Raw genomic sequence first — 21,097 nt, 5'->3', positions numbered from 1 at the left:
AATTATAAAGTAATTTTGCTTGATTATTATTTTTATACATGATTCACACCCTTATAAAATCACCCCAGTCCATCTAAATTCATGATTTTTTCCCCTAAAAAGAGTTATTGAAGCAGGGCTTGAAATAGCGACCATTTTGGTTGCATACGTCCCTGAAATTTTATCTATGCGACCTCAAAATTAATTTGGGAGCATTTGTGCGAGTGCATGAAATTGTTGCCGTGCAATAGTTTTCACTTCAAAGTTCACAGCATCTTTGCACATAAAAACGTGAAACAGAGATCAGGAATCATTTAAAGCAGTCATAATGTCAACTTTATACAATAAATAAATCCCACAATGCTTGCCCCGCCTTCAAGCTCTTCTGATTGGCGTAGGTGAACGTGAACAGATTGGTTAATATCTGCTGTCAATCACTCAGTCAATGCTTTCTGCCTTCAGGTACCGGGGAGCAAAAGTTAGTCACTGAAGTCACTGAAGATGAAAGAATTAAAAACACACTGACAGATTTTTGCTTTGGAAACCACCAAAAGTTCCAAATAATGGCATATCTAATTAGTGATACACTTTTCGAAGAGGGGATGAGACTCCTAGAGTTATCAGGTAACAGTGTTTGCCACTGAATCTACACATTTAATCCTTTATTTAATTGTCAGGATGATGTCAAATGCAGTAAATCTGTTAATATAATACTTGTAGTGACGGTGCCCATAATTATTGACGGGTGCGACTAAATTTTGGCTGGTGCGACTTCCTTTTTTAAAGTTGGGAGCACCAGTGCTACCAAGCAAAAAGGTTAATCATCATACAATAACTTGCTTAATTATCATAACCTGCCAAGTTAACCTAATTAACCTAGTTAAGCCTAAAACCTTCTCTCCATTAAACAGAAATTGGGGAAAAAATAAACAAGAGGGCTAATAATTAAGGGGGCTAATAATTTTGACTTTAACTGTACATTGCAGAAAAACTAAATAATACAATATCAGATTTTTCCAATATCAAGCAGCCCTACTACTCGCTTTAACCTGTTCAATCCTGGTGATGTCAGTCTCTGTGCTATATTGGACTTTTTCCCATTCAGAGATCAATGCTCAGATGATGGAGAAGTAAATGAAGAGCAGGAGAGTCTGATGAATGTAAGCTGGTCAGGCTACTGTTAAGCTTAGAATTGCTTTGCTGCAGGGTGCACTGCTATCATGCTTTACACAGGGTAATAAAAAGTTCAGAGATCTAACATTTTGCATCTTTTACAACGTGCACAGTTACTAAATATGTCTTTTCCAGGAAATATACTGAAAAGTAATTCAAGTTAATTGTAGTCTAGGGATTCTTAACCGTTGTGCAGTTTTTATTGCTTCTCGTTAAAATGCTTTTTCTCAAAACTCCATTCCTGAACATCATAATGATCAGCTGACAAGAATTAAAAATAATATTAATAAAAAATTGTAAAGTGCTTGAACCATCTTTAGGGTATCAAAACATGACATAGTTTGCAACAGTAGATCATAGTGGATCTCTTTGTAGATCACAATTGCACATATTATTTGCCACTTTACATAAAATACCATTAAAGGCTTTTAAAATAAAACCATTTACCTGGGAATAAAGGACTTTTGGGTCCAGCTGCTGGAGATTTTGGTCTATTAATCTGAAAAATAATGGTCAAACAGCTTTAGCAGAGACATACTATGAGGCATTTGAAGAAATACGTTTCTACTCACTCTACTCACTCTGCCCTTGAGGTTACTTCTGCGCTGGAGCCTAAACTCCACATCATCCACAGTGTCTTCTCCTGAGTCTTCATCATGTTGGCCAAAGTTTTGAGCTATGATCAGTGGTGTAATGCCTCGTGGCAGACTCTAAAGGGGAAATTGTCAATAAAAAAACATGCATCAATTGATTGCAATTAAGAAAACATGTCATGGACTACTTGTCTGATGTATTTGGGGTTAACAGTTACAGTCAGCACACACTTATTAGAGTAACATTATAAGCATTTATACTATGGGGCTATTAAATACATGTAGCTAGGAATTAATAGTTAGGACCACATTCGAGTTCCATATCACTATGCTGAATGATTTCAGTTATTTCAGTTAGACTAGGCGATGTTGTGAGCAATGTTGTAGCTGATGTGACGCGTGTGACTGCTTAAAAGCTCTTGCTTCCTTGCGCAAAACAACCGTCCTTGCAAACAACTAGTGCAATCGTTTCTCTTTGAAATAGATAAGAAAAAATGGTGGTCCTGCACCCACTGTCCAGCTGCTTTCAAGAGATATCCAGATTTTTTGTAAGCAGCCGCTGTTGCCGCTTTCGCTTTTACCATTCTTTGAACAGATTATTAATGGGCCTAACGTTAAACATGTTCACGTGATCATCCGTTCACACACATTGATAATATTTTTTAGCTGCTTTTTTTGCTTGCAATTTTTTTGTTAATATGTTTTAATTATCATTCTTTATATTGACATTGTTTTAATAGAAGATTAACTCTCTATTTTCTCAATTTTTTTTACATTTTTGTTGAACAAAACGTGTATTTACAGCTATGTTTAACTTGTTTTCACTTTTTTTTTTTCTTAATTTGTGGCAAGGAAATTTGTTTAGTCTGGCCAAAGAAGAAAAATTGTAAATCCTTAGTGTTGATCCCTAAAAAGTCATGTAAAATTAAAATTAAAAAGTTAAGGAGGCATGTGGACATAACACATATCTAAATCAAGTAATTTTAGCATGCCAACAGCAAATTTAGAAAATATATTTTCCCAAAAACAAAACTGTGGCTAGTGAAAATGGCGAGTGGCTAGTAATGTTGGAAAACTACCAGCAACAGTGGCTGGTGATCAAAAAAGTGAATGTCAACCCAAATATATGTATACATATTTAAAAGTATGTGTGTGTTTGAAAGAGAGGGAGAAAGGCTGTGGTGTGATCTTCTTAAAGCCTTTTTTAAATGTGTCAAAGGATTCTTCTTCTAAATATGTCTTACAAGAGGTTTTTTTTGGTATGTGGTAAACTAATGTTACACTTAATGCCATTTCTATAACAAGAGATGTCTGCAAATAAATAATAGTGTGATTGTCACTGTCTTATAAAAAGGACATGTTCTAATGTAAAAGAAGGTTTATCCTATTTGAAGATTGTCCAATAGCTGATATGTTATCAAACATCATAAAAAGGCCATGTTAATTATTTTCAGTTAAGCAAAAAGCAACAACTTTTAAATCACACAGATCATTTCTCACCTGATCCAACCCATTTTCCTTAGCCATCCTTCTCAATTTGCACTCCAGGTTGACTATCTTGGCTTCTTTGCGTACGATTTCGATTTGAAGCTCATCGCTCTTTTCTTCCAGCTCTCGTATTTGCTTGCGATACTTGTCTTTGTCGATTAGACACTGAGAGACGAGATGTTGAGAATCATCTCTCGATTTGAAAGCCTGTGGGATGGAGAAAACAAATGTCTATCAGTAACCCTTTTAAGCAGCCTGAAATGAGCTGATCTAAAGCCATCGTTAGAAACCCATTAGTACTCAACCTGGTCCCGTTCACGTTCCACCTCTTCCAGCTGCACCATGATGGTATTCATGCGGTTCTTGTACATTTCGCAGTCCTTCACTAAAGTGGAGCACTTCAACTCAAGGTCCTCCTTCTCTTCCAGGTACTGTGCATTATTAGATTAAATGATGCTCATTTAAACCCATCACAGCAAATAAATGGCATTGTTCAACATTGCATCACATGACCTCGAGAGGAAATTTTTAGAACAACAGAATTGAGATTGTTGTTATTATATTCCAGTTCAAACATTTACTCCAGACTAAACATTTTCATGCAACTCAAACTCTGCTGATTGCATGAAATTTCATCATTTACAGGCAAAATGCTCAACAACTGTATACATTTTCATTCTGCTGTTTTGTTTTGAATGTGGAATTCTGATTACTAATGAGTTATCATTCATATGCTATGAATAAAAATGGGAAGTTATAAGATTTATATAATTTCAATGTGCCATTATTGTTATAAATGTGTTTTTTTTTTAACTCAGTAACACTTTACAATATGATTTAATTAGTTATTTAGTTAGTCATTTTAGTTTGTTAACTCCCAATGTTTTAACTAACGATAAAAGGCAAAACATAGATTTTTAATAATGCATTAGTACATAATGTACTATAGATTAGCTTTTACCAGTGCTTCCCAGAGGTTTGAAATATATTTGCGGTGGTAGCCGTATTGAAACACACCTTTTACCCACAGCACATAAATAGTTAACTTTATGCGACAAACAAAACACAATTTGATTTTTAACACTATTTCTATTATTATCTGTTTTAAACTTTTTTTTTTCAGTGGGCTAGTTAAAAAAAGTAATAAAAATATTTTAAAAATCCACTATTTCTCTTTTATTCAATTCAGGAGCCATGTGCACCCACTGACAGGTAAAATCTGCTTCTCTCTATCTCTCATTCAAGTTAAGGTTGCTTTATGACATGACATTTTGTACAGTATTGCCAATTATTTTGAGAAGTACATTGATTTCAACTGTAGAGTAGTAATATATTTTGGTTATGAATTCAAGTTAAACTTATTTCGGCAGGTTGTCATGAAGAAGATTCAGATGGTCTGACTACAATGAGTCTTCAGTGAACAACTCATTGATTCAAATTGTACAAATTGGACTTTTGCCAAAAAAAATAAAATTAAAATAAATAAATAAAACTACACTATAAGATGTCCTTGGTACTCATGTCTTGTGTCCTTAGTATAGTAATTACAATTCAAGAGTTCACACTTAGCCCATGATTTATACATAGCTTGTTTGGCATGCTGTCCCGGGAGAGAGCCCTGAGCTCAAGGGATCCTCGAGCCCAGGGCTCCCCCCCTTTTGCAGGGCGAGTGGAGATTGAGCTCAGGTCTATCTCAAACTCCCCCGCTGCTGAGGCCAAGGCGAACTTCCTGAGAGTAAGACATTATAAGAAAGGTTTAGGCTTGTTTTATCTATAATATAGAGCACATTTGGATGGTGGGAGGAAACCGGGGAACCCGGGGGAAACCCACGCGGACACGGGGAGAACATGCAAACTCCACACAGAAATACCAGATGGCTCAGCGAGGACCCAACACCATTGGTATTCTTGCTGTGAGGCAACAGTGCTAGTCACTGGGCCACCATGCCGCCCATTCTGGATAAAGGAGGAAGAAGGGGAGGAGGGGGGTTTCTTCCAAACGAAGATAGTTGTAGAAAGGAAATGAGGATATATATAGTGATTTGGGATCCTTCGATTGGAGGATCATAATTAGTTAATATGGACCAGCTGGGTAAATCATGAGCACATGCTCCTCTCGAAATTAGTTTAAAACTAAACTTCACTTAGTTATGTGTAATTACATGCAACTAACTATACAACCTAATCCACATTCGAACCCTAACCATAAAGTAAGTACATAAATTAATTAATGTTACTCAGATAGTTGAATAAAGTTCTGAAGTCTTGCCAACATGTGTTCATATGATGCAGTACAGCTCAATCCAAGAACACCTTAAAATAAAGTGTTTTACTTTTACTTATTTAATTAAAATACCTGTTTTATTAATTTATTTTTCATTCACTCATTTATTTATTGTACTCAAAGTAGGCCTTCGACATAAGTAAAAAGTGGAAGATCTGAAGCTCCAAAAGAAGGCCGACTGTGATAAGTAGTCTCTGCCGCCGCCCCTCCTCCCCCTTCCTGTCTTAGCCTGAATTCTGACACTTTTCACACGTCACTTCAGATGCGCTTCTAATTAGAGCTGCAACACATTGCAGAAGGGGCCACTTAGAGCAGCCAGTCCTCATCAGCCCCTGTCACTTCTCGTTCATGTGTGACACGAGAAAAAAAAAAACATTGCCTACACTTCATTATTTCTAGCCTCCAACTAAAAAAAAATGTCATGCTGAGATCATATTAAATACACTTAATGCCCATATGAGGCCAGTATCACATTTTGTCATGTTTATTATGAGGATGTTTAGGATGTGACCATAGCATGACCAATAAATGACCCCAAGCTTTAGCCATCTGTCTACTAAAACTGCCTTTTAAGGCATCACAGAATAGGGAGCTTACAACATAAAGACTGTTCCAAGCAGTAGGCAGTTGTGCTCCCATAGATGACTCATCTTGGCAAAAAAAAATGATTGCATAGTTTGAAGATTATCTGTAAATGCACTGCTAATCTATAAATAAATGGTACTTTTAACATTGTCACTAAATATGGAAAACATTTCTAAAAGTTATGATATACAGTAGGAAGCAATGTAAGTTTATGCTTAGCATCATCAGGATATTTAAAACACTGTGGCACACAGTAAGGCAGAAAATAAACAAAACAAACTATTATTCAAATGTGTTTGGGAGTTTGTAAACTTTTTATTATAGTCTATTACGCCCATTATAATATATTATTTATATATACGGAAATTGTAATATTGTAAAACATTATACTTATGACAATATAACTTTATATAACTATTTTCTCTTTGAATTTATTTTAAAATATAATTTATTCCAATTATTCAGAGTTGAATTTAAAGCATCAGTAATCTTGTTTTCAATAACTCAAGATTCTTCATAAATCACTGTAATATGCTGTCTTGATGTTGATGCTGAAAACAGGAGGTGCTGCTTAATATTTCTGTGCAGTGTTATTGTTGTCTCGGGATTCTCTGATGAATAGACAGTTATGAATGTAGTTACTGTCATATCTGATCAAAGTTCATGCATTCTTGCAGGACAAAAGTATTTATTTAAAGTAATATTTAAAACTGATAACTAATACTGTAACTGATTCAAATGATCCGGTAAGAGTGGATCTCCAAGGAAATATTCACTGATTCAAATCAAGTGAAAATATGCTCATGAAATTAAAAGTATGTTAGCAATGCTGAACTTTAGGATTCCTTACTGTAAATGGAAACCCTATTTAGGTCATGACTTTCAAAAAAAAAAAAGTTAAGCTGTTTAAGCCATTACAAAGGGCTATTGCTTTAAGCATATCTAATGTATTATTCTAGAGTTAAGCGTAATGTTAAATAATGCAAATATGCTCATGCATCTTCCTCACTGCTTCTGTATGCCATAGATAAAAATAGTATTTAAATAAAGTCCTTCTTTAAGTTCTTAAAACATATTTTCCCTTACTGTGTTATACCTTGTTCACTTTTGTCAGCACAGATTTAGTTATTATTTTAAAAGTTTGAAGTATAAAACATTTTTAATACTATTAATATGCTATTAATACTGAGGTGCATAAAACAGTCAAGCAATTTTGAATAATGACATGTTGAGTAAAAATTTGTATATTCACCTTAATCTCCATGTACGAGGGGACGCAGCTATTTTAATCTTTTTTGCTTGAAGTTGAGACTTCAGGTCTCATTTACTTCCATTGATTTGTAGACGTTAAAAACAGGTAGTTTCGCTGCTTGATGTTGCAGCGTTGATGTTGATGACATTTTCTTATTATATTATTCTGCTTTGTCTGTAAAATCATTTAAACACTTGTTTGTATAGCGCATTCAGTCATTTCTCTCATAGGGAGCTAAATCGGAAGTTCTAAAATAATAGTAAAAACGAGCGCACTTCCGCATTGAAGATTAAGGTCAATAAAGTAGTAGTAGTAATGAAAGCTTCAGCGAAGGTTTTACCAGGAAGACTCTACGTCATTCTTTATAATTATCAATTCAGCCAATAATAATCAAGTGTGCTATATAAATAAGCCATCACACTGGGGGTTGGCTCCTTCATCTTCAGGCAGTTTTTGTCACCTCTTCACAAGACCTGCATCATCGACAGGGCTTATGCCAAAGGACTATACACAAAGGACAGAAACCGAAATTGCAATGTTTTATGCTTTCTCAATAAATGTTAAAACATTTATCCGTCTCTCGAGTCTTTCTGGTAGAACTATAAAGTAGTATTTTAACATCTGTCCAAGTACTTTTACTAAAAAGAATCATCCACTGTGTAAAATCCACAAATGTAAACTTATTGCAAAATAAACACAGTTTTTTTTTTTTAATAAGACATTTGTTTTAGACTGTTACTCAACATTTGTATGCGTCATGTATTTTTTGCCAAAGACCTTGAAACTGAAATGATTTTTTAAAGTACAAGGCCAATCCTAACCTTGTCCCGGAGCTCCTCTGCCTGTCGGACCTCTTCGTGAAGGTTGCAGAGTCTGTCGACCAGCTCCTGACGGTCCTCCAGAGCCTCTTGTCGGTCATGCTCCAGGATATCCAAGATGGCCTTGTCTGAATCCGGCAGAGGCCCGGGCTGTGCATGCAAAAGAAACAAAACAAGCATGCAAAACATCCTTTCTCAACTGTCCTCTATTCCCTGCCAAGCAAAAAAGGGTCTTCACCTGTATAATGGACTGCAGCTCCTGAACTTTGATCTTCAAGACCTCATTCTCTCGCTCCAGCTCGAACACCTGCTCTTTTCGGGGTCGGTTCTCAATGTCATTCCTCAGTTTCAGAGACTGCCTCCTCTCCATTTTGCATTCCTCCTCCACCTTGTTCAGCTTGTGTTTCAGCTGGTCGATCTGGAGGAAATTGAGAGACGGTGGTCAAATCTTTTGTATAGATTTTGAAGGCAAAAAAAATCAAGTCAAATCAGAATCTCTCTGACCTCCAGCTGAAGGTCTCGACTCCTCATCACGGCCATGTTCTTCTCTTCGCTGAGCTGAGCGTAGCGCATGGCAAGCTGATAGTTGTCATCCTTCACCTTCATAAGTTCATCGTTATAGTTATTGCGCTCTTCTTTCATCTTGTTGTAGCGCTCTTGGAAAGTCAGCAGCTCCTGGTTGGTTAGACGCAGCTTTTTATGCTCGTCTTCTAGTGTGCGGCATTTAGTCATGACGTCCATCCGCTGCATGTCTTTTGCCTTGGACTGCTGCTGAAGCTTCATGACTTCATTCATTAAAAACTGGATGAGGCCTTCCTGGCCCTCTTCCACTGCAGGACAAAAACAGGCAATTAAATGCAACTACACAAATAATGGCTTGTTTGAAAGTGGTATGGTTTGGTACAGTACAGTATGCATTTGTGTCAATTTCCGATACCTAACACAACAGAACAGTGCCAAAAGGGTGGAGCTAGACTCATTGCAGAATGCTGGTTTACAGAGAATCATCACTTGTATGAGCAGCAAGCCAGGAGAAAGACAACACAAGGACTGCCATATTTAAATACACAGCAGAAACACGACACCACAAATGATGGAGCAATGAACCATGCTCAAACAAAGCTTGTCTCTTATTGTGACAAACAGCCACATGTCAAGAAGCGAGATCTGCTGTAAGTCCGCCGTTGTTTACCAGACCATTTGCATGCCACGTGTAATAAAGCATGGAAATGTGAAGGGAACTGCTTCCCCACTCTATTTGCGTGTGTCTACGTTTGAAATAATGAACTTTAGTATGCAAAAGATACTGTACGATATGTGGATGACGTTGATTGCAACTCTCTGGTGCACACCATGCCTACCAACTAAGAATACTAGTGACAGTGGAAATGAAAGCCTGATCGAGGTGAACCATACTGTACTGTACTATGCTGAACCTTACCGCTCAGTGTAAATGAGAAATAGGTGTACCACCTTATATCAAGTGACTTTAACTACCATGTGCTTACATGGATCATTTGGTGCAATGCACTTATTGTGTACATACAGGTTTTATTTTGAACCGATATTTTAAAGATCTGCACGCAGTTACCGCTGTAAATATTTTATTTAATTACATATGACTACCCCATTAACCTATCCTTTACACCAGGGGTCTCAAACTCAATTTACCTGGGGGCCGCAGGAGGCAAAGTCTGGGTGAGGCTGGGCCGCATAAGGGATTTCACAAAAAAAAAGTCCTCAAATGTCATTATTAACAGTTTTAATTATTTCTTCTGAACATGAAGTGTCCTGAACATTAATAGAACATTGAGTGAAGATTATGAACAGTTCTTCTGAACATGGCATCTTTTGCCTACTCTTTGCTGCCAGAGACTTGACAGCGCTTCCTCTCACAAATCTGAACCACATTTGGCTTTAGAGCGGAAGCAGTTGAGACCCTCAGTATGGCTTGAAGATGATCATCATTAAGTCTAGACCTGTACTTTGACTTATTGAAGTCCTAGGGAAAAAAGTATTGCACTGAGGGCCGCAAGTGGCCCGCGGGCCGCGAGTTTGAGACCCCTGCTTTACACTTTACCCACCCATAAACCTAACCATACCACCAAGCCTATCCCTAACCCTAATCTTGCAACACAATATGAACACAAATCATTCATTTACCGATGTTAGTACATAGTAGTATATGATTATAACCTCTGTTTGACCAGTCAGTGTAATTGAGAACTAGTTCTTATTTATATTAATAGCTATAAGAAGTGGGAACTGAAAAAAGCACCAATAACACCATATACAGTGTATCCGGAAGGTATTCATAGTGCTTCAATTTTATATTACAGCCTTATTCCAAAATAAATTAAATTCATTTATTTTCTCAAAATTCTACACACAATACCCCATAATGACAATATGTATATATTTATATATATATATATTTATATTTATTTTTTATTTTTTTAATTGTTGCAAATCTATTAAAAATAAAAAACCTGAAAAATCACATGTACATAATTATTGACAGCCTTTGCTGTGAAGCTCTAAATTGAGCTAAGGTACATTTTGTTTTCACTGCTCATTCTTGAGATGTTTCAGCAGCTTAATTGGAGTTCACCTGTGGTAAACTCAGTTGATTAGACATGACTTGAAAAGGCTTACACCTGTCTATATAAGGTCCAAGGGTTGATATTGCATGTCAAAGCACAAACCAAGCATGAAGACAAAAGAATTGTCTGTAGATCTCCGAGACAGGATTGTCTCAAGGCACAAAAATTTCTGCTGCTCTGAAAGTTCCAATGAGCACAGTGGCCTTCATCATCCGTAAATGGAAGATGTTTGGAACCACCAGGACTCTTCCTAGAGCTGGCCGGCCCTCTAAGCTCAGTGATCGGGGGAGAAGGGCTTTAGTTAGGGAGATGATCAATAACCCAATGGTCACTCTGTCTGAGCTCCAGTGGAGAGGAGAGCCTTACAGAAGAACAACTATCTGTGCAGCAATCCACCAATCAGGCCTGTGTGGTAGATTAACCAGACGGAAGCCACTTACCGCCTCTAATTTTCCAGAAGGTATCTGAAGGACTCTCAGACCATAAGAAACAAAATTTTCTAGTCTGACGAGACTAAAATTTAACTCTTTGGAGTGAATGCCAGGCATTACGTTCGGAGAAAACCAGGCACCGCTTATCACTAGACTAATACCATCCCTACAGTGAAGCATGGTGGTGGTAGCATCATGCTGTGGTGATGTTTTTCAGCAGCAGGAACTGGAAGACTAGTCAGAATGGAGGGAAAGAAGAATGCACCAATGTACAGAGACATGCTGAATGAAAACCTGCTTCAGAGTGCTTTTGACCTCAGACTGGGGCGACGGTTCATCGTCCAGCAGGACAATGACTCAAAGCACACCACTAAAATATCAATGGAGTGGCTTCACAACAACTTGGTGAATGTCCTTGAGTGGCCCAGCCAGAACCCAGACCTAAATCTTATTTTTGGAGAGATCTGAAAATGGCTGTACACCGTCGCTTCCCATCCAACCTAATAGAGCTTGAGAGGTACAGCAAAACACCTAAAGACAGGTGTGCCAAGCTTGTGGCATCATATTCAAAAAGACTTGAGGCTGTAATTGCAGCCACTGGTGCATCAACAACGTATTGAGCATAGGCTGTGAATACTTATACGCATGTGTTTTTTCAGGTTTTTTATGTTTAATAAATTTGCAACAATTTCAAAAAATCTTTTTTCACACTTTCATTATGGGCTATTGTCTGTAGAATTTTGAGGAAATAAATGAATTAAATACATTTAGGAATAAGACTGTAACATTAAAGATTGTGAAAAAAGTGAAGCGATATGAATACTTTCCGGCTGCACTGTAGTATACTTGATATGTCAATTATATGTTATATTGTACGAGTATGGTAATTATATAGCACCTTCTGATACTATTAGTGTACCACCAAGGTGCTTACATATTATTATTTATTTATTTATTTATTTATTATATGTATTAATTATTATTAGAAGCAACTGCTTAAAATGGGATTTGGAAATGGGATTTATTGCAGATACTCATCCCACAGGAGAAGCAGGTGCAAGGCAACAAACAATTTTAAAACATGGTCATAGATCTTTTATATGTGCAGTATTTTAATTTAAAAGTGTCTCACCGACTATAGTGGAGCATCTGCGTGTCGGCTCCTTCCCCGTGACCAGTTTGTAGAGGTCAGGGTAATACAACTCAAGACTCTCCAGAAAAACCACATAGCCTCGCTCTCCCTTCGTGTGCAGGATATCCAGCAGCCGGCCTGAAACAAAACCACAAGCAAAACTAAAAAAGTATACAGAGTAATGTCTTAATGTCGACTTTATTAAGGTACTTTATATAGTACATGTTCGACAAAATTGAAGTCGCTTTTAATTTAATTAAATATGTACTGTAGGTTTTTTTCATGTCATGTCAGTTAAAAAAATAAATGCCAATCAAGTCAAAAGTAAAATTAGCAAAATTGTATATCACTAAATTTAGCTTTTCCAAAAAACATCAAATCAATAAAATTAGGGTGTTTTGTTTGCAATGTTCCCCAATATGATTGTTCCCAAATATGATTATAATCCCCCATTCTTGGAAAATAATAGATTTCTATACTACTGCAACAATACTGCATTTTCTAATCATTATAATGTATGTATGTATTTATTTATGTATGTAATTATTTATTTTCACATATATTTACTTCATTTAATAAAAAAGTCTTCAAAGTGGGTGGCACGGTGGCGCAGTGGGTAGTGCTGTCGTCTCACAGCAAGAAGGTCGCTGGTTCGAGCCTCGGTTGGGTCAGTTGTCATTTCTGTGTGGAGTTTGCATGTTCTTGCTGTGTTGGCGTGGGTTTCCTCCGGGTGCTCCGGTTTACCCCACAGACATGCGCTATAGGTAAATTGGTTAAGCTAAATTGGCTTTAGTTTATGTGTGTAAATGAGAGTGTATGAGAGTTTAGCAGTTGGAATGGCATCCGCTGTGTCAAATGCGCTGGACAAGTTGGCAGTTCAATCCACTGTGGCGAACCCAGATTAAGAAAGGGACTAAGCCGAAAAGAAAATGAATGAATGAATAAATACTTCATTAAAAATTTTATTTGCTTATTTTAATCAGGTTTGGGATAATTCTTACCTTCAAATTATTATAAATTATATTATAATTTTTAAATGATTTAAATCCTAATATATTCCTATATATTTCATATATATTCTTATATATTTGTTTGTTACTTTAATGGTGAAATGTCCTTATCACTTTATCACCAAAGAAACACTATTTTTTTTTTAAATAATTAATTGTTATACATTTTTTTAACAATTCAAGCTATAAGACTCACTACTTTTCTCTATTTCACTCAAGACATACATCACAATATATGGAAATTAGAAAAGGTAGTATTTTTTCCCTCGTGATTTTTTTTAACCCAGGCTCATTATGCAAACGTACCACAGTATACATCTTAGAGAGAGCGAAAGACATCCCGGGAGATGCATCTTTTTGCAGTTTTTCTTTTCAGAATTCCACCAGAGGCTGCTGTGTATGCTTTTTCAGATCTCAAATTTCTTTCGTGAGTGCCATTCGCGCCTGCTGTTCTCATGTACATCCACAAGAGGCTGCTGTCGACTGACTGACTGATTTACTGACTAATTGACTGACCGATCGATTACCCCACCTCCTCCTTCCCTAAACCCAACCAATAGTGTTTTCGAAATAACTGATTGATCAGCGCCCACACACTTCCCTAAACCCAACCGACAATGTTTTAAAAAGCAATCAAAAAAAAAAAGCCAACACGGCCGCCTGATTTTTACCACATTTTCAGATCTTACCACATTCTCACCGTTATTTACTTGTTTTTTTTTTATGTTTTTGCCTTTTTTTTTTATTTACCTGCTTTCTGGAACTGTTCTTCACAGGACCTGAACCCTGTTGTCACGTTCGACTTGGCTCTGCATATCAAGTCCTCCAACGTACATGGCGAGCCATAAGTAAAACTGGTAACAGCGGAAAAGCCATTCATACGGAGGTAAGCGGTCAGTTGGTAATTGCCAAAAAAATTATGTAGCGTTTATTTTAAAGATGAAATGACGTACCTCTGGCTACATAATTCGCGATCTCAAGAAATGTATTTGGGCTACATGTTCACAATGAGCCTGTGTTGGATTATTAATAACTTGCATTCTTGAAATGACAAATGTGTTTCAATAAATTTGATAGATGAAATAACACTAAGTCCTTAGTTAGTTCAGTCAGACACATGTACATGTATGTGCTTGCAAAGAAAACTTCACCCGCAGTACAGAGCTTCCAATCGGCTTTGATTTGTAATCAAACTCGCTGTGTCTTACACTGTAGTAATGCTGCAACTGGTGTGGTCAAACAACTTTCTTGTTGACTAATTGGTATTGAATGATGACTGGCTGCTATTCTGTTACACTGCTGAATATCAAAAAGCAGGAATGTCCAGAATTGTCTTTGATAAAAATGCTGCATTGTACTTTAATTCACAAGTGAAACTCATGGCACAGAAAGCACTTGAAAGATCTTCTGTATTACATGCCAAGCAGCCAGTCCCAGAGGGAACGGAGAATCATTAGGGGGCTGTGAAAATCCCAGTCGTGGTAAACAAGCATTTTGATGTGCTGCTTTGTGACAAACAAACAGCGCCGACTTTAGCAAGCTGCTCGGCCGAAATCCCTGTCATCCGTTTTGCCTGTGGCCGTTCGGATGTTGAAAAATGATACGGAGGTTCAGGAAGGAGTCGCCGGGAAAGAAAAACTACAGCGGTGGCGGCTCACAGGATTAAAAGCGTCCATTCATCATCGCATTACACCACTGGAAAAACACAGTGAAAGATGGGGTGACCGAGTAACTGATTGATGACAGGATTTACATGTAAATGTTTTCGCATTTGCATTTCCATATTCCATAGTGACAGTATTTTCTGCCACTTGCATCTATGAATGTTGATGTTCCTGCACTCTGACTTCGAGAGCCAATCCAAGCATTGAGCGCATCCCGTATCACATCATTAGCAATGCTACAGTTCATAAGCATATATAGGAAAACGTTGAGTAATACCTGCGCGGTTGACTTTGGACTCCAGCAGGCGAGAGTTGAGCACTTCGTCTTCGTCTTGTTCATCGATGACCTTGCATTGGCGCAGGTATGAGGTCAGCTTGTTGGGGTTGATGAAACGGCACAAGATGTACCGGTTCTTCTCAGCGTTTTCCCACAAGGTCTCTCCGTAGTCCAGCATGCTCATTGAGCCTCCGTTGTCCATTTCTGCAGAGGCCTCTGTAAGATGAGAATGACAGAGAAAATAAAAGATGCTATTTCGACACTCCTTTCACACTCGCAGCATTGACAGCACACCAGATTAAAAAAAAATGCAATCTTGTTGTTGCATGCACAATGATAGATGTGTCTATTGAGCTGTGATAGCAATGTTTTAAAGTCGACATGACCTTATTTACTTTCTTCATGCAGTTTTAGGTTCTAAAGCGAGTGATTCGTTCGTGCATCGTTTTCCAGATTGTTGTGTTTGGAACTTTTAAAAATAAAATATAATCAGGGATGCATGGTTATCGGAAATGCAGCACGGCTAGGTGGAATTTATATGGAATATAATTTATATGGAATATGACTGTTTTTCATAATGGCTTTTTGTAATCTGGTGAATTAATGTTACATTCAGAGCTTGTTCATCCCAAAAAAAAAAAGTATTTAATACATTTTTAAAACATCAAGATGGCAATAATATCATACAGAGATTCCATTCAATAAACACAAACATAGAAAATCTAATTCTGGTGTAAATGTAAAATTGTGAAGATTTAAATGTACAGCAAAAGATGTAAGAAAATGTTATTTTAAGAATCATTTTGGAATTGGATCATGACCCCCAGAATCAGAATTGGATGAAGTTGTAAAGTCCAGAATAAGATCCCCACTCTATAAAGCATGTTGTCAAATGATGTTAAATATGATTATTAATGTCGCTTTGGCAGACAGCAGTGCATTTTAGTTTCTACAAATAATGGCTTTCCTAGTACTAATGTGTATTTACATGTCTGAAACCTAAAATGAGTGTTTTAATGTGATTAAAAACATGACGCGCAACTCTTTCTGACTTTGAATGGTCTAACCACACCACTGTGATTGCTCGCTCCAGAAACCAGCCGAGACCGACCACACCGGTGCAGTGAACTCATCAATGGAAAGATAGTGAGTAAGTAAGATATAAAAGTGGTACAAATTGAAATTAAAAAGACCAGATTATATGCAGTTTTGTACTCTTTACACTCTGAGGACAAAAACAGGTCACATATGGCCATAAAATATTGATTTGGGCCACATGGGGCAGCAATGTAAACATAGCCATAGTGTTGATTTTATCTATGTATGAAAAATATGGAAAAAAGGTATGTGTATCTGTAATTTAGATCAGCAACACAGTGTATCTTGAACAGGAAGACTCAACTCAACTATCTGAGTTATTTCAATTAGAGATTTTGTTGTGCCCTGTGTACATTCCAGCAAGAAATCTCATGACTACACTTGTGCCTGATATACCAAAGAGAGCTTTTTCAAGCTCAAAGGCAGTTAAAAGGTGTAAAAAGCTCATGAAACCTTTAATATCTATAAAATGTGGATCACACATACTTTGTTCCTCACATGTTTCCAAAATGTTTCCAGATGTTTCTATAACTATTTTTGTCAGCTGAACAATAGGCATGTTGGTAAACAACAGTCCACTGAACATGCTGAACACATCACACTACTTTTTTTACTCATCTGTTTCACTCAAATTACAGAGTTTTTAAAAACTGGATAATTAGTGCAAATGTTGCACATATATCGTAATACACAAAAAAATCATACAACCATGTCATCAAACTGACAATTGCAAATGTAAAAGATTTAATTTACAATGATTAGCCATGGCGATATTTAATAAATCAATATATTGTGAAAATAATCCAGCAAAATATTGATATCACTTTAAAATACCATGAATAATTATTTATCATTTAAACTGTTATATTGAAATGGAATAGGGCGAAGCAGTGGCGCAGTAGGTAGTGCTGTCGCCTCACAGCAAGAAGGTCGCTGGGTCGCTTTGGCGTTTCTGTGTGGAGTTTGCATGTTCTCCCTGCGTTCGTGTGGGTTTCCTCCGGGTCCTCCGGTTTCCCCCACAGTCCAAAGACATGCGGTACAGGTGAATTGGGTAGGCTAAATTGTCCGTATTGTATGAGTGTGTGTGAATGTGTGTGTGGATGTTTCCCAGAGATGGGTTGCGGCTGGAAGGGCATCTGCTGCGTAAAAACTTGCTGGATAAGTTGGCGGTTCATTCCGCTGTGGTGACCCCGGATTAATAAAGGGACTAAGCCGACAAGAAAATGAATGAATATTGGAATGAATGTTCACTAAAGCAACAAATCCTTGAAAACTAATACAGGCGATTTATTTTCAACCGTGAACATTTTCACATGTTAATCTGGCCTACGACACTGAAAATTCTGACTATTTATAAGCCTTTTGCTCATTAACTCTGTTAAGTTGGTTCCATTTGTTAACAGTTAATTAAACTGTTGTAAATATAATGAAAACTATGAATGCATTTATGAATCTTAGGTGATGTTCATTTCTTATTTATTGAATAATAACACATTATCATAAGGACAGAGGTGTCCAAATCCGGTTCTAGATGGCCGGTGTCCCATAGAGTTTAGCTCCAACCCTAATCAAACACAGCTGAACCAGCTAATCAAGCTCTTACTTCATATACTAGAACAGTGGTTCTCAAACTGTGGTACGTGTACCACAAGTGGTACGCAGGCTTCCTTTAGTGGTACGCGGAGGAATGAAATATGTCATGTACATGCTACACACATTTCAAAATTTATCAAAAATGATGGATATAATGTGCCATATATGACATATAGCCTATATTTCTGAGGTAATCTGCCACGTTTTTTTTTTTTTAACTGTGAAGAGTTGTAGCTGCTTTATTGGGCCTACTACGCTACTGTATTTCAATACTGCTCATGTTGGTGGTACTTGGAGAAACATTTTTTTCTGAGGTGGGACTTGATGATAAAAGTTTGAGAACCACTGTACTAGAAACTTCCTGGCAGGTGTATTGAAGCAAGTTGAAGCTAAACTCACCAGGACACCAGCCCTCTAAGAGTGAGTTTTGACACCCCTGCCATAAGACATAATTGTTCTATTAAATTGAGTTAATATCTAATAACTTTAGTAAATTGATTTGTTTGACTATTTTATTTACTCTGAACATGTCATTTTTGTTGTTGTTGTTGTAATACAGCACCTGATGAAGTAATATTTTTGCAGCTTAGTTCATTATCTTGATAATCCCAAAAACTATGGTAAAAGTATTGTCAGTTAATATACAAATATACAACATTATATCAGCAGAAGCCTAAAGACAATTAGTGTTTCCACAATTTTGAAATGACTTTCACACTGCTACACCTTCACTACCCAGTTGTTGCCTGTAAACATCTCCAACAGAATGTAAACAATAAAGTGCCATTGATGTGAGAGTGACCTGCATCTGTGCCACATCCTGACGCATTTCTGTCCTGCGGTGAGCCTGCTTCTGCGTGCTACCACACTCTGCCTCATTTCATAGAGGTGTAACAAACCATGTCTTTTTTTAACACAGTGGACACTGGCTGTAAAGATGTCACAACAGAGAACTGATACGCAGAAAACAGCCGCTCCGCACTATTGCAGAACTGAGATGATGGTCTAGCAGACACTCACGTACACATGTGAATGAACGGTTTACCTGCTTCACAGACTGCAGCATAGTGATTAATGGCTGGACCTCATGGATGCCGAGAGCAGATGGTCAATAAAATGCTGATATAGGCTATAGAGAGTCCAATTCACAGATTTAAAAATACTGAAATCAACATTTAATTGAAATGCATTAAATCAAGTGTAATAAAGCCCTCAAAGTGAGAAGGCGCATTTATTAAAATTGTTAATTTCTTAGTTGAATCATATATTTAAAGGTTTATTAATTGCAATAGACAGAGCCATGGTTTTAACACCCAATCCACCTCTTTAACTCACCATACCACCAAAAGAATTAAGAATAAGAAGCAAGGAACAGATGTTAGTATCTTAAAGGGATAGTACATGGTAAGCATTAGATTATACTTTAACTTTCAAGATTAGATGCGACTTTCAGGCAAGCTTTTTAGATTCAAGGCAACGAAATGCTGTTTAGGTTTAACCAGGAGTGCAACAGCAGCAAGTGCAGGATATACTGTAGATATAAGTTATAAGTGTAATTATGGAAAAAAACTATGATGAAATTTACAGATGGTTGTGCTATAAACATACAGGTTGTACTGACTATGAACAAAGATCTACAATAGATGAATATATGTACAGATTGCTATTAATAATCAGGTATATGCAAATAGATATGAACATAATTTCAAATGTGTGCAGTGGATATGTACAATTCAAGATGATCTAGTGCAATAAAGTGAAATGAATATGTACAATTTAAAATGTGCAAATATTAAATAGTGCAGTGATTTTGAGGAGTGTAAGTGTTAAGATCTTCAACCACCATTTATGGACTACAATATATACTACAATATCCAGTCATGCACCACACACACACAACCGGTTCCTAATCCTGATTGATTACAATCTCGATTTGACTACGACTCTGGATTTGCCTGTTACATCTGTTTGCCCTTGTGTTGACCGTTGCTTGCCTGACTGCTGTGTTTAATAAATCCTGCATTTGAATCCGCACCCCTGTTGTTACCTGTATAGCGTCACTTCACGTTACAGAAGACTCAGCTACACAATCGATCCAGCAGACCAGGTCAGTCAACTCAACCAAGGAACTAACACACTTGAGGACCATTTTAATAGATTTTTGGACATTGTTATACATTCAGACGTAATTCCGACCTTTCACCTGATGAAAACCATGTAGGTCAAAATGTTGTGAGTGATATTAAAGGACTTTTGAGAGCTAAAGTGGCAGTGTGGCGATTTTCTTTTGATCTTTTTCTACTGTGTCTATTTTTGACCGAGCACCTGCCTTCGAGATTTTTAGATGTGCGCACATTTCTGGGTTTTTTTTATGATTCAGACCTACCAGAACTTTTAATCATCAAGTTATTTTTGGGGAGTATACAATATCCATTATTAAGTTCTTTATCATAAAATTATTATTAAAAATAAATGAGGTTTGAGAGTTTTGTAAATATGTGGATGTAAATAGTCATCAAAGATTTTTTAATAAATATAAATGTCCAACAAATTAAGGGTGAAAATGATGAAATATTGCATTTCCCAGTGTTGGGTCTTGACTGGAAAGGCATCCGCTGTGTAAAATATATGCTGGATAAGTTGGCGGTTCATTCCGCTGTGGCGACCCCTGATTAAAAGAGACTAAGCCGAAGGAAAAACCATGAATATCATAATGTTTTGAACATTTACAATAAAGAAGAGCTGTTTAAATCACAAGTAAATTAATTTGAGATAAAAATATATATATAAATATTTAAAATAAGTAATAAAAAGAAAACTAAAAGTAGGTCAAAAGTAATTCAAATGTAATCCAGAAGTAGTAAGAGTACATTTCTCAAATGAATGATGAAATCTTGCATTTTTGATGCACATACTCCAATTATAAAAGTAGCATAGAGGAATATATCCTGTGTCATTGGGTCTTAGACTAAATGAAATGTTCATCTTCATCCTGCATGTCTATTTGTTTTTTTTTTTACAATTTTTAAATCATTTGTTTTAGCCTGTGTTTTTAATGACTGTATTTTTAATAGCAGAAATTGACTAATGTTAATGTTAATCGATGTTGGCTCAAGC

The 21,097-nt window shown here is 36.8% G+C and overlaps 1 protein-coding gene across 4 annotated transcripts in view; it reads right to left on the bottom strand.

Moving 5' to 3' along the window:
* The window catches only part of card11 (caspase recruitment domain family, member 11), a 76,844-nt gene that overhangs the window by 32,713 nt on the left and 23,034 nt on the right, over positions 1–21,097 (bottom strand). For 2 of the 4 annotated variants that reach the window (XM_087244980.1, XM_087244982.1), the window contains exons 2-10: positions 15,290–15,505; positions 12,339–12,476; positions 8,677–9,002; positions 8,411–8,590; positions 8,176–8,322; positions 3,539–3,664; positions 3,246–3,440; positions 1,725–1,862; positions 1,600–1,651 (exon numbers count right to left, since the gene is read on the bottom strand). In XM_087244980.1, the coding sequence (XP_087101106.1) occupies positions 1,600–1,651; positions 1,725–1,862; positions 3,246–3,440; positions 3,539–3,664; positions 8,176–8,322; positions 8,411–8,590; positions 8,677–9,002; positions 12,339–12,476; positions 15,290–15,491 (1,504 nt within the window). In that variant the 5' untranslated portion in view covers positions 15,492–15,505. The remainder of the gene's footprint in view (positions 1–1,599; positions 1,652–1,724; positions 1,863–3,245; positions 3,441–3,538; positions 3,665–8,175; positions 8,323–8,410; positions 8,591–8,676; positions 9,003–12,338; positions 12,477–15,289; positions 15,506–21,097) is intronic. The other 2 variants (XM_087244981.1, XM_087244983.1) reach the window with 1 other exon arrangement.

The sequence above is a fragment of the Danio rerio genome, chromosome 3 (assembly GCF_052040795.2).
Source record: "Danio rerio strain M-AB ecotype USA chromosome 3, GRCz13ab, whole genome shotgun sequence".
Lineage (NCBI taxonomy): Eukaryota > Metazoa > Chordata > Actinopteri > Cypriniformes > Danionidae > Danio > Danio rerio.
Note: the sequence above shows the minus strand (reverse complement) of the source record. Positions and strands in the feature narration are given on the sequence as shown.